Source organism: Nymphalis io, chromosome 5 (genome assembly GCF_905147045.1).
Source record: "Nymphalis io chromosome 5, ilAglIoxx1.1, whole genome shotgun sequence".
Classification (NCBI taxonomy): domain Eukaryota; kingdom Metazoa; phylum Arthropoda; class Insecta; order Lepidoptera; family Nymphalidae; genus Nymphalis; species Nymphalis io.
The window spans coordinates 8147593-8165864 of NC_065892.1; the positions used below are offsets into that span (position 1 = coordinate 8147593).

General features: G+C 31.4%; 2 protein-coding genes across 4 annotated transcripts; one reads left to right on the forward strand and one right to left on the reverse strand.

The window, feature by feature from the left end:
* Positions 1-1285: 1285 nt before the first annotated feature.
* On the forward strand, positions 1286-5778 carry LOC126768599 (uncharacterized). The gene is made up of 3 exons (XM_050486785.1): positions 1286-1405; positions 3920-4070; positions 4817-5778. Exons 2-3 carry the CDS (start codon positions 3920-3922, stop codon positions 5386-5388), a joined length of 723 nt encoding a protein of 240 aa, XP_050342742.1. The 5' UTR covers positions 1286-1405; the 3' UTR covers positions 5389-5778.
* A 154-nt stretch (positions 5779-5932) lies between these two features.
* LOC126768598 (peptidyl-prolyl cis-trans isomerase G) lies at positions 5933-16345 on the reverse strand. Of its 3 annotated transcripts, none has more exons than XM_050486783.1 (14): positions 16061-16345; positions 14222-14311; positions 13609-13731; positions 12534-12704; positions 12322-12446; positions 11894-12000; positions 11467-11626; positions 10745-10830; positions 10458-10560; positions 10104-10223; positions 9774-9848; positions 8450-8563; positions 8197-8321; positions 5933-7601 (listed from the first exon to the last, which is right to left on the reverse strand). In XM_050486783.1, exons 1-14 carry the CDS (start codon positions 16073-16075, stop codon positions 6235-6237), a joined length of 2781 nt encoding a protein of 926 aa, XP_050342740.1. In that variant the 5' UTR covers positions 16076-16345; the 3' UTR covers positions 5933-6234. The 3 variants fall into 3 exon arrangements, with proteins under 3 accessions (XP_050342740.1, XP_050342739.1, XP_050342741.1); XM_050486782.1 differs by having other exon boundaries at positions 8450-8578; XM_050486784.1 differs by lacking the exons at positions 13609-13731; positions 14222-14311; positions 16061-16345 and adding an exon at positions 13306-13392 and having other exon boundaries at positions 8450-8578.
* Positions 16346-18272: the final 1927 nt, after the last annotated feature.

The window sequence follows — 18272 nt, forward strand, 5'->3', positions numbered from 1 at the left end:
ACGATTATATATTATATATGGCCTTTTATATGTTCTTTTACTTTTACCTTTTGCGTTACATATTTATTTATACCTTTATTTATTTCACTCAAATAACTCAAGTAAAATATACTTTAAACATAAAATAAATTAGCAAATTTATAATCTTATCACTGTAGCGACTAAGCCTTTTGGCTGGAGACGGATTACGTGTATTAATATTACAAATTTGAAAGTAACTCTGTCTCATAAAATTAAAGGTAAAGCAAACTTGGACCCCTAGAAAGGACATAGGCATACTTTTTTATACCTGTCTCCCCCCTTGCCTTTCCCTAACTCGCGGGTGTAAATAAGTAATAAATATGTGGGAAAGGACGCAACAATGTATACATATATATAAGTTTTACTTGTTTTAAATAAATCCGTAAATAGAATTAATAAATGATTTGAAATAATTGATAGGTTCATAGATTATTAGTGATTAAACATTTCCATTAACGAGGCGCTTCAACTCTTTAGGATCTTCAGATTCAGTTTTGCTTGTGAATCTCACTTAGATCTCGCCCCGCTTTAAGATAGAGGTATGTGACTGGATTGAACAGAATTGTACAAAGAAGATAAACAATTTATTACCGTAATTTTAATAAAAAATAAGTTCAGTTTTACACAGAGTTCTACATATAGGTATATGAGCGTTTACTATTTCTGCCAACTGTCACCATTAAAAAAATTTCGTACCTGTCAATTGGGTACTATTACTAAAAGCATAAATATTTATTTAAATTACACATATGATCGATTTAAAAGTAAGCAATATTATAATACAAAAATCTTTTCAACGCGATAGATATAAACAACTCGATAAGATCTCTCTAAATAGGATATATATATATATATACATAGATATAGATATTTATGACCAAAATAACCACCGTGTTATTTAGTAGTAAATACTAATGTAGTAGTTTTAGTTACAATTTTATATTTTGATCCCTACTTTAGATAGGAATGTTTTTGCACTTTTCTGGCATATTTATAATTATTCTCCTTGTTTTAAAAAAATATAAACAAATTAAGTTTTGCTTTCCTACTTGATTGTCATATATCTACATATCTATTTATACATCAAAATAAATCAAGTAATAAACTACACAAATATAGTGTTGACCTCAACTATTACAGGTAAGCTATGATTTTATTACTCGTAGGAAAATGACACATTGTATCATGCTAAAATTAGTCTGCGTCATTGCATCTTTACAGAAGGACGGATTGCCTACAAACAGACTCATTACCCCTCAGTTACCATTGTCAATTATAAGACAAAAACTCCCACGGTTTATAAAGGTTCGACCGTATGCGTACGCACGCAGAGCGCATTCAGACTCATCCGCAATAGTGCCGAGTGGTGGACACCAATTCCAATGTAAGTTCGACATATTACGTATTTAAATTTCGAGATGATAACTGTCAAATGAATGAAATATTTATTTAAAATAATAATAGTTATTATTCAATAAATTAGTTCCAAAAAAATATTCTTATATTTTATGATTCAATTCTCCCATTTATTTTCAATAAAAAAATATTATTATAATTTAATTGAATAATGTGTGGGACAGTTTAAATATATACAGTACCATAACGTAACACATTCAGTATTCATGCGTTCTATTCATGTTGAATATTTGAATTTTATGTGCAATTTATTAGTCTTAGTATTTAGTTACAATTTGTGTCGGCAAAATACATTGTGTGTAAGAATTTATTAAAAAAAATTAATTTAGATTTTTTTCATTATTCTTCAATGCCACTATTACTAGTTTTATGTGCAAACCTGTATGAGTCACGGTTTTTTTTAACAATGATGAGAAATAAGAAACACCTTCGTTTAATACTTGTACACAGGAGTATAAAAATTAACTTTTCATTATTAATAGTATTCTATTCAATATAGTAGTACGGCTCTTTTTAGATATATAGTGATAACTGTGGTCCAGTGATAAGAACACCTGCATCTTGACCGCTGATTGCGGGTTCAAGCCCAGAAAAGCACCAAGGAAATTTCATATGCTTAATTAGTGTTCATAATTCATTTCGTGTTCGCGTGTTAAGGAAAACATGCTTATTAATACTGTATGCGTCGGATCTGTCACATGTATATCCACCAACTCGTATTTGCGCAATGTGGTGGAATAATCCCCAAAGATTATTTTTTTTGGATTTTTTTTAGAAAAGTTAATTAGTAAAAAAATATATACATATATTTTATCACTACTACTATAAAGACATGATGAATGATAGTGTTATAGGTACTTTACTGCCTCGTTGATCTAGTGGTTCGATATAAGATCGCAGATCCTTTGGTCCTGGGTTCAAATTCCGGGTCAGGCCAATAAAAAGTTATTGGGTTTTTATGTCGAAAATTCCTGGTAATGGTCCGGAGTCTGGAAATTAGAAGTTTGTACTCTCCTGGAATGGGAATGGGAGCCTGAACTTTTTGCAGTCGTGTCAGATTGGCGTCTCATCGGATTATGAGAATTAGGGAATAGTGAGTGCACCTGCGTTTGCGTACACACTTATGCACTATAATATTTCCCAAAAACTACTAATTCAATAACCTATATATTGTCATAAGTTAAATGTTATTTTACACAATAAAGATAAAAGTTGTGTGTATTTTTTTGTATAACTTTCCCATACTTTTGTGCATCACGAAGGATTTTATACTAAAAAAAGTATAGCAACAGTTAAACAGGTACTTAAAACTTTATAAGGGAAAATTGCAGGTAATTAAATTAATGGAAATTTCCTGAGCTTCTAACAACTTTACTAAATAAAAATTCACTAATAAAATTTTACTGAGAGAACTTCAGGATATAATAATAAACAAAGCGTAGTATGTACAACAGTGACGAATCCTAGCAGTTCTAGCTCATTTGTAGGGATAAATCGTTTACACTGTAAAGTCGACCGAATACTGTAATATATAACAAATAAATAAAGAAACTATTTATATTTTTATCAACCCATTACTTTGTCATTCGTTAAGCAAGCACTCGGGATCGCATAATGTCATTTATAGTTACTTTATGACTCGGAACCGAGTCGTGAAGCATACAGACGAAATATGTTTCGACTTGGATTCATGTGCATGTGTTTTTGTTGTCTTAGAAATGCCACCAAATTTTTTATTCTGTTCCAAGTTGAATGAGACCTTGCTAATATATAATTTATGTTATTTTTAGCAATAATATTTTCCATTTGGCTAACTCTACTGTGAATTGTCTAACAAAGAATTCACAGTGAATATTTCGAGGGTCAGAATGTTAAACGCTTACGTACAAGTATAGTTTACCTTCGCGTAGTAATAATTACTCGTGTTAATTTGCATTAAAGACCATTATCATTACTCATATTTCGTAGACGCTGACAAAATAATATCTACATATTAAAACATGAACATCAAAATTTTTACATTTTTTAGTATTTACAAATAGGGGGTACCTACTTATACTTACCATCAGAAGGTACTGTGGACAGTGCACGTATATTTTTGCAAAATAGTCGAAAAAAAAACCACGGTGTTAAATTTAGGCAAGAACCATTAAGTTTTCAAGTGGTATTTTTACTTCGTGCTCGGTGAAAAATAGACATCGTGAGGATCTGCATTTTTCTAGTAAAATCCTGCCCCATCCTACCATAATTTCCTACCATATTCCCTTACGGAAAAATATGTTAGGATATTTCTCGTAAAAGCCTTCTCGTAGCAGGAGGACTTTCCCCAGTGATGAGTCAATAAAGGACTAATTCATACATACATCATCAACTTTTTATAGCCATTTGAGCTTATCCCGCCATGCAGCGCAGACTTTAAGTTGATAATTCTTTTGTAAATACTTATTATATACTTATATAATTACTATATAACTTTTTACAGATGTCGAGCGTTAAGTATATTATAATGATGCTGGTCGTATCAACTACAAAGGCAACATCGGAAAATAAGGAAAAATATTTGAGGAATATATCTCCTATAGTGAAAGACCAAAATGAATTAAACGATGATTTGAAAACCGAAGGCAGTTCATGTGAGTTCTAAAAGTTTACTTACTAACTATTTAGAATGAAAAAAAACGATTTTAACATATTTATTTGTATATAAATATGCATATATATTTTATATTATATATTTATTATATTATTTATTTTTATTTTGTTTATATTTTTTAACAATTAATTTTATAGAATCGTGTGTATGCGTAAATCATAGTAACGAAGCTACTTATATTCAAAGTTTTATATCATAAATATTGTCATTAGAAGTCGGATATGGTGTGTTTATGTTTTGAACATTTTTAAGATATTGCTGTCATCGTAGTCGGAGAGAATATTGAAATTATGAACGCTATTAAAGCGAACGCTGTCAAATATAGTTTTTGTTTATCACAAAAACTGAAATGTCTAAAAGATTGGTAGATTTGCAATTTCAAAGTAAAAGTCTACGACAGAATATCTATTTTGTATAGTAAACACATTTTTCATTTTTATCACATCATTAGATCAAAATAAGAGCATTTATATTTTAAAATTTTCTGTAAAAATATACCACATACTATGTAAATGCATATTTTTATTGCGTAATATTTTTTAATCTACATTTAAAATACCATGGAATGGGATATAAAAAGAGTTACCCTATGAAATCGGACCGGATAGGTAGCGAATAGCGTTATTATAGGTATTTAACAGGTAATTTATTAATGTTGGTAAAACATTAGAAAACTACATCATATCCTATATCTATATTATATTAAACAATTGCACTTAATTACAGATTCTCATCAGTATTCAGACTGGGGTGGAAGCAATCCTGGTGGCTACGGATTTTCAGTAACAGGTTTCGGAACAATAGATGACAAATTAAATAACAATCCCGCCTCTAAAAGATTCGACGGTTATGACAACTCGCTCAAAAATTATGGCTATGCCGGTCATAACAACTTGGGTTATAATGAAGTATCTGGTATAGGTGGTTATGAAGGTTACGGTACTTATAAAGAGTTTGGAGGAAACATCCCAAGCGTATATAACTCCAACAAGTTCGGACCCGGCGTATATAACCCCAGTGGATATGTTCCAAACGAATTTGGTCCAAGTGGTTACGCTTCACCAGGATATGGCCCTAGTGGATATGAAGGTAGCGCGTACACAGGTAATGGAGGATACGGTGGTTACGGTGGCAACGGTGGCTTAGCCTCTTACAGCGGTTATAACAATCCTTATTACCAAGGCGGTGGTCACCTTGGATACGGATATTATAACAAAAAAGGCGGTTTCGGTAATATCTACAGCAGTGGTGTAACTCCTAGCTTAGTAACCGGCTATAGAGGTTACACGCGGAGATAATATGACAGAGATAAGGATTGACATAAAAATGCAACTGGTTTCGACTTATTGTTAAGATTAGGCTTCATAAATGTATTAAGAATTATTAAACATTCATTAATAAAATGTATTGAGACAAAATGTAAATGTAGCCAGTGGGTCATTCAGGACAAAACTATATTTAAAAAAAACTGTTTAAGTGTCGTTTTGGTTTAAAATATGAATTGGGCTTAAGGAGAAATATGTAATGCTATTATCTGTTCCACATAAGAGGAATACAAAGTATATTATAAAAACCAAAGAACCATTATTGTGATAAACTAATCCAAACTATTAATTTTATTATTGTATTGATAAGATAAAAAATGGATATGTGTGAATCTATTAAATAAAATGTTAATGCTATAATTACTCATTGTTTTTTTCAAGATCAAGATAAACTTTACTTGGAAAACGAGTTTATACTTCAGACCACTTCCGACCATTTCATATTTAATGACATAATAAATATGTGGTTTTAACATTTGTAACTAAACATATTTATTTAAATAATAAAACAATAATGCATAATTAGCAAATTTTATTACTAACAAAGACATACACGTAATCTTAAAATCATACTTCCTACTTCATTAAAACTTTTTTAGTTACATAGCATATTAATAAACATTAAAGTTTTATCGAAAAAGTCACCACTGAAATGTGTGCTTACTTATATAGAATCCTATTCAATGTGACAAATATCAAAAAATGTTCAACCATAACAATTATTATACAGTCAAAACAGCACAAATTTTTGATTTGGATGAACAATCAATGAAGAATATCGCAATTTTAAATATAATTTAATCCTTAAAGAGCTAAATATTAATCTGAGCCAGATACGCTCGTTTGCTTTTTCATAGACTTTAATGCCCGCTCACGAAGTTTTTTCTCCAAGTCCTCGTTATTCACCTTACCTTCCTCCTCTTCTTCCTCTTCTGCCTCGTCACTGTCAGAAGAATCGTCTTTTCGCTTAGAAGCTTTCTTGTGTTTTTTATGTTTCTTATGCTTCTTTGAGTGTTTCTTATGTTTCTTAGCCTTTTTAGACTTTTTAGGTTCATCGCTGTCCGAATCGGATTCTGAATCTGAAACCTTCTTCCTAGCTTTCTTCTTTGATACTTGGTCACTGTCGGATGAGGAATCTTCTTTCTCTCTCTTCTTAGCTTTTTTCTCGCCATCATCACGTGATTTTGATTTTATATCATCGGCATGTTTAGTTTTAGTTGGTTTCTCCTCACCTTTCTTGGATTTAGAAACTTCAGGCGAAGCTACTTTTTCTTTAGCCGGATCTCCTTTTTTACGTCTCATTTCTTTTTCAGATGAAGTAGAATCGTGTTTAGCTTTCTTTTTAGTTGACTTCTCATCACTATCAGAGCTATCGTCACGAGAATCTTCCGAATTGTCAGCTTTTTTAGTTTTAACTTGTTTACTTTCTTTATCTGGCCTCGAACGTTCGGTATTAGAATCTTTACCTCGTTTCTTCGACTTCTTATCAATATCAGATTCTTCTGGAATGTTCTTTTGTTTACTTTTAGAACTCTTATGTTTCACCTCTTCCTCTGAACTCGATTCTGAACTCGAAGATCGAGCTCTCTTCTTTCGTGACTTTTTCGCCAACTTCTTTTTAGGATTTTTTTTGCTTTTCTTCTTTCTATCTTCCTCTGAATCACTTGAGGAAGAATCATCGGACTCGCTCTCACTTGAAGAGCTTTCTTTTTTTGTTTTCTTAGATCTCTTTGAAGTTGGTTTCTCTTTACGTTTCAGTTTCGATTTGTTTTTTGATTTAGAGACTCCTTCACTACTGTCACTCTCCGATTCAGATTGCCTTCCTTTACGTTTTGATTTCTTTGCTTCTTGGACTTTAGTAGCTTCTTCTTCGTTTTGTTCTTTTCCAGAAGCATCGTCACCAGACTTATCAGATTTTTTGTTTAAGATTTCATGCTTCCTTAGAAATGGTGAAGGTGTCCGAGATAGACTCTTTGAATACTCTCTGAGAACCGGTACTGCAATAAAATCTTCCTTGTCATCGTCCTCAGTTGATTGAATTGGTTTAAACATGCCTTCATTTTGAAGAACAGGTTTTTCGTTTACTACGGATGATTCACGACTAGAACTCGATTCAGGTTCCTTAGAGCGCTCTCGGGGAACAGATACACGTTCAGGAGATTTCTTGCGTAATTTTTCCAAGTTTTCTGTTAAAAGTTAAAAAAAAACATATAAATTAATATAATCTGTTTCATGTAATTTAGCGTACCAAAGTTTCGAAAAGAGAGCGCATATAAAGTTGTGACTAATGTATTTAAAGCAATATTCTATGTAATCAATTTAATGCAATCGAAAAAAAAATGACAAATAATGGTGGCATATTATTGTTACACCACCTTGTGGTGTAACAAGTATAAAGTAAAGTATAAAGTATTTAGGCTGTCTCCATTTTCTTACAAAAAGAAATTAAAAATAATTATTTTTTTATAACGTATTATATTATATATGGATATAATCCAATATCATATGTATAATAAGCTAATCCAATATGCACTTTTAGTATTTAAAGGGCTGTGGTATTTTTTTTGTCAACCTAACTACTAATGATAAGAGACAATGCTAAAAGCAACGAATTAAAAACAAAAACAAAACTAAACTTCTCACTATTTACTCTGTTGAGCAAACACAACAAAAAAACTAATACCCGAGACGCGATGTCATGTCAGGCATGCGTACTGGCCGTATTAATCTTAATATTTAACTATTGATGGAATAAAAATAAATCATTTAAATTTTATTTACCTTTACGTGGTATGGATACAGATTTCTCTAAGCGCTCTTTAATCAAATCGCTCGACCTTCTATCACGGGACTTTCTATCCCTCGATCTTCTCTCTTTTCCGGAACGATCTCTTGACCTTTTATCCCTAATAAAAAGAGAATATTCAATAAAAAATAAATAGAAAAAATCATCAAATAAAATGTATTGATAAATAATTATTTCGCTTATTTCTAATAGCAACTGAATAATTTTTGAATCTGCATCGCTACTTACCTCGACCTGTCCCTGGTGCGGCGGTCTCGCGAGCGGCGGTCCCGCGAGCGCCGGTCCCGCGAGCGACGCCCGGAGCGACGACGGGAGCGCGAACGCCTGCGGGAACGCGAACGTCTACGATCGCGAGACCTACACGTTATGTATATATTTATGGTAAAATTTAAATAAAATTATTTTCATTAACATAAAAATGACAAAAGGCAGATATATATCATTATTTATTATTTATGTTAACAGTATGAACCAAAATAAATCTAAAAGTCATGATTAAGATACGCTACTGCTAAAAGCTAAATTACAAGCATTCGTTGTACGTAATATTATTATTTTCAAGCATGCAAATAAGTGTTTTATTGAAACACATATATTTTTCTATTTTTACCCTTTCCATGCGGGATCATATTTTCGATGTCGCCATCTTCATACGAGCGTCTTTTTATGAGATCAATACGGTAGGCATATTATTACGTTTCTTAAAATATAGACAACATTGGTATGGCCATAGTATCACAATCCTTATTTACATTTTTTACAATTAATCTATTATAAAGAATTATTATTCTTATACAAGTACTATACTACATTTGAAAGCTTATTATTCATACTTTTCACACGTTCTTATACTTAAATAATTCAGAAACTTGCAACACTATTCCGATATCCGATATTTCATATCGTATAGGAAGCTACAAGAAGCGAAGCATGCTTCTAATACATCGGCTCGTATGGGGCCACGTTTTAAATTATAACGTTTACTATATAACTATAGGTTGAAGAAAACCAAGCGCATGGAAAGGGTTGATCGACTTCACTACATTGTTAAATGAGCTTTTTAAATGTTTTAGTCAAAACATTTTTTTACATAATAAATTTATGATTTTTAATACAATCTAAATCAATCCTAATTGTTAAAATGGATGGTATACTGTAATAGTCTGGATATAAGTTTATATACGATATGATATAATATACATAATAAATAAGGCGACATCTTTTTTTTGTAATGCCTAACAGAAAAAACTACTGTATATAAAATTTGTACTAGAAGCTGCTGATGAGTCAGAGGTTTTAGTATATTATAAAATTAAATAAGCAAGAATATACATATATATATATATATATATATATATATATATATATATAGGTTTACCGTACTAGTAGAGTAAAAGTAACTGCGCTTCGTAGTTTAAGCCCACTATTTTAGTTACTCTCTAATTCAGGCTATTGAAGTGACAAGCGTGGATTACATGTTCTTGTTTTATAATAAATATAAAGTAACTATAAAATAAAGAGATGAAAAGGAAAAAAAATAAAAGAAAATTACCTGTCTCTTGAACGTCGTCGAGAGCGTGAACGTGTGCGTCTACGTCTTTCGAGCGATCGGCGACGTTCTCGCGACCTGGCGTATATAACTTTTATGTTAAAAAAATGTGGTCAATGTTAAAATTGAAAACACTATTGATAATAGCATATTACTTTTATATAACTACCAAATACAAAAAGTAAATAATTACCAAATGGAGATTCGTTCAACAAAATAGTAAAAGCTTAAATACGCTATATTGCAGATTTTTAGCGGTTCAGTTTTAATGCATCATAAACTCTAACGAATACATAATTATGTATATGCAATAAAGTAAATAATTCCACGTACCTCTCTCGCCGCTCCCGCTCACGCCGACGTCGCTCCCTCTCGCGCTCTCGCTCCCGCTCCCGTTCCCGTTCGCGGCGATCCACCGAACGACGGCGACTGCTGCGGCGACGAGACTTGCTCCTAATATTACATATTAAAATGTTATGTATTATTAGCAATATGTACATGCAAATAAAATGGAATAGAAGTAACTGTTAAAGTAAATTATAATTACTTTAATGTGTTATAAATTTTTAAAACTTACTAAAATTAAAAAAAAATCATTTTCCTTTATCATTAAAAGAGTTTTTATTGCCATGCAGCATCACAATCTATGACTAAACTCTAGAACCATATTACCAGAATCATTCTTACCTTTCCCTGCGTGAACTGCGCCTTGGACTAACACTTGTAGATGAGTCACGGTTGGAACGATACTGCCTTTTCTTGTGAGAAGATCTCTTCTTGGCACTCCCACCTAATAGTAAAATAATAAGATGTAAAAGAAAATACTCAGAATATAAAAGATTTGGACTTGCAGTCTTAAGTTAAGGTGTTGTACCCATTGCCCACTTGAAAGACCATTATTTATACCACGCCAGATAGAAGTGTTGAAAGGTTTTTTTAATAATTAATAACATACCTATCAAAAACGAACTTACGTGATGATGCAGATGAAGATCGGCGTTCACTAGATGAGTTGCGCGTTTTTTCAACAGGCTTTTCTTCTTCTTTTTCAGCTGCTGGCCTAAAGAAATGTCAAAAATTACAAACAATAAGTTACAAGATAAAAGTCAGCATTAGTATAATTTATATATACATATAGTATGTAACCTCAAGATATGTCAACTGCGCTCATAGCTCAATTCAGGGGAATGGCAAAAAAAGTAAAAATCAGTTTAACGGTGTTTCACATATATTGCTTACATTACATTAAAAAATATAAATAAAACTTAGCTTCGTTAAATAAAACAAAATCAACTAGAAGTTGGCTACTATATTTTGGCACCTTCACCGCAACCATCGCACCGGACACCGCAATAGTCGGAGAATACCACACATTTATTGTTTAATCAATTAAAAGATGCTATATTTTATTCTTTATAATAGATTAATTGTAAAAAAGTGATGGGAGAAAAATTACTATCTCTAAGTAATAAATGTGTTGAAATTAAGCTTGAATTTGGGCTTTATATAAACTTTTAGTACTTAAACTCCATGGACCTTTGGACCTACCCTCGTATTTTACATTATTGAATAATTCATATTTTTTCAATTAATATGTTTAGAAAGGGAATTTTAAGTTATTTATTATATTTATAAAATGAGTTTATCAAACTTTGTCAAAATAATCTAAATAATTCAAATTACTTTGTCTACATACTTCTCTGGTGATGCTGATCTAGATTTAGTTTCAGTCTCAGTTTTTTCTTCCTTCGCTGGCTCCTCTTGGACTTCTTCCTTAACAGTCTCAGTTGTGGAGTTATGGTTCACTTCTTCCTTGCTTTCAGATTCTTCAACTTTCTCAGGTGACTTTCCATTTTCTAAGCATTAAACAAAAAGGAACTTTAACATAAAATACATGAACTCTGAACACAACATTCACATGTTTAAGCAGCAGAATAGTATATATTATTTTTCTTAACATTTTAGAAAACTGTACAATACTTATATTTATAATAAAAAATACAGCAAGGTAATTATTATGCACTATTTAAACATGTCTAGTAATCGAAACAAATCTAATATACAATTAAACATATTTATAAATTATATTAGGTATGTTATGAATGTAATTATTTAACAACTACCTTTTGGCTCTGGTAGCTTGATTTCATCGACATGGGATGGTTTAGACTGGCTGCTCTTATCACGGCTGCGTCTGCGTGAACGGCGAGGACTGCCTCCACTGCGATGTCTACAATTATATAAATTTTAAAAACAAGGTTATTTTATTGTACCCGTAACTTAACGGATGTTTTTTTCTTCTTTTTTTACACCCACAACTGACAGGGTGTTTAAATGATTAGTAATGATAACTTCTTGAAAATATGTATGCTTAGCTATTAAGGAACTTTTTATTTATAATATTTTGCGCTACAATGAATTGCATACAGATTTTATTTAAATACCATATACAGCAAATAAGAATCTATTTTTTTTTAAATATTAAATTATAATTATTGATTACATATATTACTAATACTAATATATATTAATGACATTAAACAGATCATACTTCCTGTCAGAAGAACGGTCACGTGACCTGGACCGTGAGCGGCGCCGGTCGCGAGAGCGCCGCCGAGATCGCGAACGCGACCTGCGACGATCTTTATCTTTATCCTTGTCTTTTTGTTGTTCCTCCTAGAGCAATAATATATAAAATTAGGTTTTGTTTGATAAGCACAAAACAAATACATTTTATCCTTCTTTATATTATAATATACAAACCATTCGTTTCTTTATTTCCTCCTTTTTCTGCTGCGTGAAAGACTCCGGTATGCCGTTTTCACTCGCCTGTGCGCTCAGTAACAGCTCCCACAGCTCTCCCATGAACAGCCGAGCATTTTTTCCATTGAGGAACCCAGTTAAGTTGATCTGCATTTTCTTTGGACATGGGAACTGGGAGGCGAGGAAGCGGAACGGAAGAAAACATTAATTAATTAGTGATCATTAAACGAAGCATTTCACACAATCATCTGCTGAATAGATCCCATACACATATGGCGTTTACAGAATAGTCGGTTCGGAGAAAATAAAATTCGGCTCAACGAGGCGTCCAGAGCGTCATTCGGTAGCTATCTGTGGGTCATAAATGCGACAAAAATGACTCGAGCAGGGAAGCGAATGTTATACTATTAAGTACATGATTTTAATTAAATGTGTAGACGACGGCAGCCGTCGCAGCTAGACGAGGAGACTGCGAGGCGACGGCGCCGCGGCGTCGCGCGACGTCTCCTGCTCCGCTACCACCGACGGTTACGAAGCACGACGAGCGGCTTCGCTTCTGTCTTCAATTTCTTGCATCTGTAAGGGTTTTGCGAACACAACCACATTATGCTGACCGCAATGCCTAACGAAGGAGACTTCCCTACCACGAGTCAAGTATCTCTCTGAACGCCTCCAGAGCGTCGTATGCTACATGAGCTCACGAGACATATCGTCGTCAACGCACTTTTTATTGAGTTAGCATTGTTTAAGTATTTAATTTCCCCGTAAATACCGATTGAGAATGCTAAGGGCCTCCGTAAGAGTGGAGCGGGGCGGGCGGCGGCGGCGGGCAGCTGCGGCAGGCGGCGGCGGCGGCGCGCTAACCGGTGGGGACCATAAAAATAGCCATAGCCAATCAATATACATTTAACAATAGTATACTTCAATTGCAGTTTCCTTGTGCGTTATTGCAAACTTTCATTTTATATCCAATATAATATAACAAATTTCATATATATAAAATGGAAAGGAAACTGCAATGATTACATGTGTTTATAAATATTAATATTATAAAGAGTAATAAGGTGTTAGTCACCTTTTCCTCGAGTTGATTATTGACATAGTCGATGACGACGTCATCTTCCATCTTAAGAATCTCCGTAATCTTCTGTGTGATCCATGGCTTCAGCACATCTAGCTTCACCTTGGACATGTCCACCTATGAGTGAAAATAATAAAATTGGGTATACTATATTGGCATGGCATAACAAACAGACTTCATCCATAAAAATCTTAACTGATATCTGAAATTAAAAATCTTAACTGATATCTGAGTTTAAATCAATGCACCACTAAATTTTCATGTGCTTAATTTGTTTTTTATAATAATTAATCTCATGATCAGCGGTGATCAAGGTAAATATTGTAAAGAAACCTGTAAATACTGAAAGTCTGCTATGTGCATCTACTAACCCGCAATAAAGTAAACTCCAAAACCTTCTCTTCATAAAAGAGAGGCATTAGCACAGCAGTATAATTTTTAAATTTACATGCTCTTACTTTACTAACTATGTTTTAAAGTGACTACTTTGTAAGTCTAGTAGCCAGAAGTAAGGCCCAAATTGGTCTGGAGGACATTATTATATTTGACAGTTTACCTACACATATCTTCTATAAGTTAAAAATAAAATAAAAACAAAAAATATTACCTGCTGCGTCAAACAATCTCCGAACTTCATTTGCTTCATTAGCTTTTTCTCCTTGTCACTGAAGCGCGTATCTTGCTCTGTACTTGTACCCTAAGGAATTATTATATTTTATTAGGAATTATTAACACTAAACTATCTATGCCATCTAATGGCTTATTCAACACCTTCTTTTAAATCCTCTTCATTAGCAATCAAGTAATATAACAATAACTTGGTAAATGTGTTATTTATATTATTAATTATAAGTTAACCAACTCAGAATTGATTGAAAGAATACTGATATCAGTTCCGTCTAGGGCACACAGAAGTACTCACACCCACAAAATATTTCATACTCCTAGCGTAAAGTCTCATATTGGTAAACAAGCGCCCTTAGTATGGTTGTGTAATAAATATAACAATATTGTTAAATCAATTCAGGACATTGACATTTTTGTGACTCTCCCTCAATCTTTAGAAATAAGTCACTTAATTATTATAAAATGCATGATTAGTTTTAAATAATACTTTTAATAATTTTTAATTATGATTTTACCGACTGATTTTAATTAATTATGATTTTATTATAATAATGACATATTTATTATCTAATTTTGAAATTTTTTTTAAATTACTGATGATTTTTTGTTACTTTTAATTTGAATTTGATTAGATGAATCTTGAAGTGCTATGTACACTTGTAATTGATCTTTTCAATGCTTTATATGTATGTTGTAAGTGTGCTATTATAAATAAATAAATAAATGTGGGAAGTGTGTGGTTTTGATGTTTATTAATAAATCAGAACAAAATATCTTCCACCATTTCAATACCTCAATATGTAGGTAGAGTATGATCCAGAATTTAGTTAGAAGGCAAATGGCAAACATTGAGTAAATATTATGTTATTATTGTTAACATACATAATAATATATTATGCTATTTTAAAATCAGTATCTATTACGATGATATAAGTTGTTTCATTTATTATTAATTGCCAAAATGCTAAATTGATTGATTCAAGCTGTATTGGACTCATCATAGTAGATGGTGAAATAATATATTAAGGGTACATGTTGTATTATAATAAATAAACTGTAAGCCTGGCATCAAAAACAATCTGTGTTGTTATAAATATTTATATACATCATTTATAAGTATTTTTTCAAACATGAAAGCATTGTGATAAGAAATATCAATACAGAAAAGCGTTGACTATCCATACATAGGGTAATCTGTAACGAAAACTGCTCTTAGCTCCTATTTATACTTCTTATTAAACATTATCATCTGGTGATTACAAAATTTAGACAAATAAACATATTGACAGTTCACACATTCACAAAAGAAATGATAATATACACATAATAGTATATTATATATTGGTAGTTTTATTTATACAATAGTGAATAATACATTCAGCAAAATATTTGTATCGAGTGTAAAGTGTGGTAAATGTATTATTACCTAGTAATATTAAAACAAAATATATTATTTCCTACTCTACTAAGTTCTTACTACTCTATCTGAATTTTATATGTATATCCAATTTACATATAAAAATTCACCGCTATAACCTCTGAATACTTCTGATGACAGTTAAGACAAAATTCAACAATATCTAAAAGAGAATGATTCAAAAATTGCTATATTTATTAATAGTCATGATATAAATATTTTATCTGAGAAAGCGTCCATTGTTACATTGTGCTTTAAACAAAATGCATTGTGCTATGTTTTAAACAATATGGGTCATATTTTATTTTTCATCAATGTTTGAAAACTATTAATAGATTAGGTTAAGAGCATACGTAATATTTTCTACGTCTCTATAATATGTATATTAAAAAATATTCTTACCGTGTACATCATCATATTTGAGCAACAAGAAAAATCAATAATTTCAAGTAAGCGGCTTGGGGTTAGGCTCCCCCTAAAGGCGTGTGAATGCCTGGATTAATGAAGAAAATACGAATTCGCAGATACCACCAAGTGAAATAACTTTGTTAAATCAAATAATGATACTCAATAGATTATTATCACTATCCATTATAATACGTAATATTATGTCAAAAAATCGACGCTACTAACACTAATTACGAAAAATGTGATCAACCGCCATGTTAAAAACAAGATGGCAGATGCCGATTGCTGAGCGCAGTTCAGATAATTTTTTGTCTATGGCTAGCAAATAGAAATAGAAAATGTAAATGACAACTATCTATAATCTATTAATCATTTATATAAAAATAGATACATTTTTGATGCCACATATTACTATATATCATATCTATCAATATAATAGCATATCCTCGATTTACGGATATTAAGAATTGTGCTTAGGAAATATTTCAATTAATTTATGCTTTAACACTTACACAAACTACTGACCATAATAATTTATTAATCTCATGTCCTTTATTCAAATGTTTCCTAAATTCCTCATATCCAGAAGATATCGCTTACTTTGCAATAAGACTACATTTTGTACAGAGTATTGATTTTATTTTTGTTTATTATAACTATATTTTTAGTTTTTCTCTTTTAGTTAACAATAACGTATATTTTCACTTTATTCTCATACAGAACTATTTTGTTCTTTCGTTCTAGAAATATTTTTAGTACTTTGTTACGAACTTTACTTTGTTACAACTTATTTTAATATTTTAATGAAAGTGGCGTGCGATGTCTACTCATTTCAATTTAAAACCTTTTATAATTTTATAAAACTACATTCAAACCATTTTGAGCTACATTAAAATATTGTAATACATCATAATATTAAAAAATTGACATTACAAAAAATAAGTAAAATTAATAGTTAAATTAATTATTATGATCATTTAAAAAAGCCAACTATTGTTTAATTGAATAAAAATGATAAATAAAAATATGTGTTTCTTTTTAAAAAAAATGGCTATTTGTGCATTATTTATTTATTTATTATAATATCAACACCAACAAGAAGTACACTAATAAATACAATTGAGTCTTTAAACATAACGTTATACAAATCAAGTGTCTCCTAAATTATAGGTGTTGCAAAGTATATCAACATTTCGAGTTAACAAAAAAAAATAATTTTAAAAATCAAAATATTTATAACAAATAGAAAAGACATTAACAATTAAATTATTATAAAATTATCACTTGATTGGTATAAAATGAATAAAATATAAATATCTGAGAACATTTAAAATTTTTGAATATTAATTATTTGATTAAAAGCATACAAAAGGAAGAGGTACATTTATACATAAAGAAAAAGATGTTAAAAACAAAAATTGATACATTATTTTATACATTATAATCGAGGAAAAAAAAGATATTTTTTTTACGAAACTGATTCAAATTGTCATTAAAAATATCAATTTTAAGAGCTTCGTTTGACACTTTCTTATTGTTAATCATATTATTGAGCATTTTGTAGATATTATTAAAATCGATGATTAGCTTGTTAATTGGAGAGCAGCGCCCCTGACGGAAGTGAGTAAGTTTTTCAACGAAGAGAGTATACACAGATGGTCTAGTGGTCTTTTTAGGAGCACGAATCATAATTTTAGAAAGGAGGTAACTACAGTCGATAGTTCCGTTCAATAACTTATATAGGAAAATGTTATCGAGGACGCGTCTACGATCGTAAAGAGAAAGAAGCTTAAAATGTGAGAGCCTATCTTCGTAACTTGGCCGATTTTTAGCTAAATTTTGACTATAAGATAAATGCCATAAGAACCTTTTTTGTACACTTTCAAGTCTATTCTTGTAAATATCAATGTATTATGAAAGAGAAACTCTGTCTACGAGTTTAAGAGTAACGATAAACACTAAACAGGCCAAAGACATACTTACATTTTCCATGCGATTTGCCAATAGCGATAGAGCTATATACTGCATAATATAGTAGAGCTGTTATATTATGCAGTATGCACTTCGATTTTTTTTTTTTTTATATGTCCGGGATGGCAAATGACTCTATTCCACCTGATGGTAAGTGGTAGTAGAGTCCATACGCGACGACGGCCAGTACAGACGGGAAAAACGTTCTGCACTAGCCGCCTTCGCCTTGCCGGCC

Excerpts from the sequence above, each read along its gene's own strand:
- LOC126768599 (XM_050486785.1), top strand. The coding sequence starts at position 3,920 with ATGTCGAGCGTTAAGTATATTATAATGATGCTGGTCGTATCAACTACA. Across the intron at positions 4,071-4,816 it reads GAAAACCGAAGGCAGTTCAT|ATTCTCATCAGTATTCAGAC; the intron begins GTGAGTTCTAAA and ends ACTTAATTACAG.
- LOC126768598 (XM_050486782.1), bottom strand. Across the intron at positions 12,001-12,321 it reads GACCGTTCTTCTGACAGGAA|ACATCGCAGTGGAGGCAGTC; the intron begins GTATGATCTGTT and ends ATATAATTGTAG. Across the intron at positions 10,831-11,466 it reads AGATCAGCATCACCAGAGAA|GCCAGCAGCTGAAAAAGAAG; the intron begins GTATGTAGACAA and ends ACATTTCTTTAG.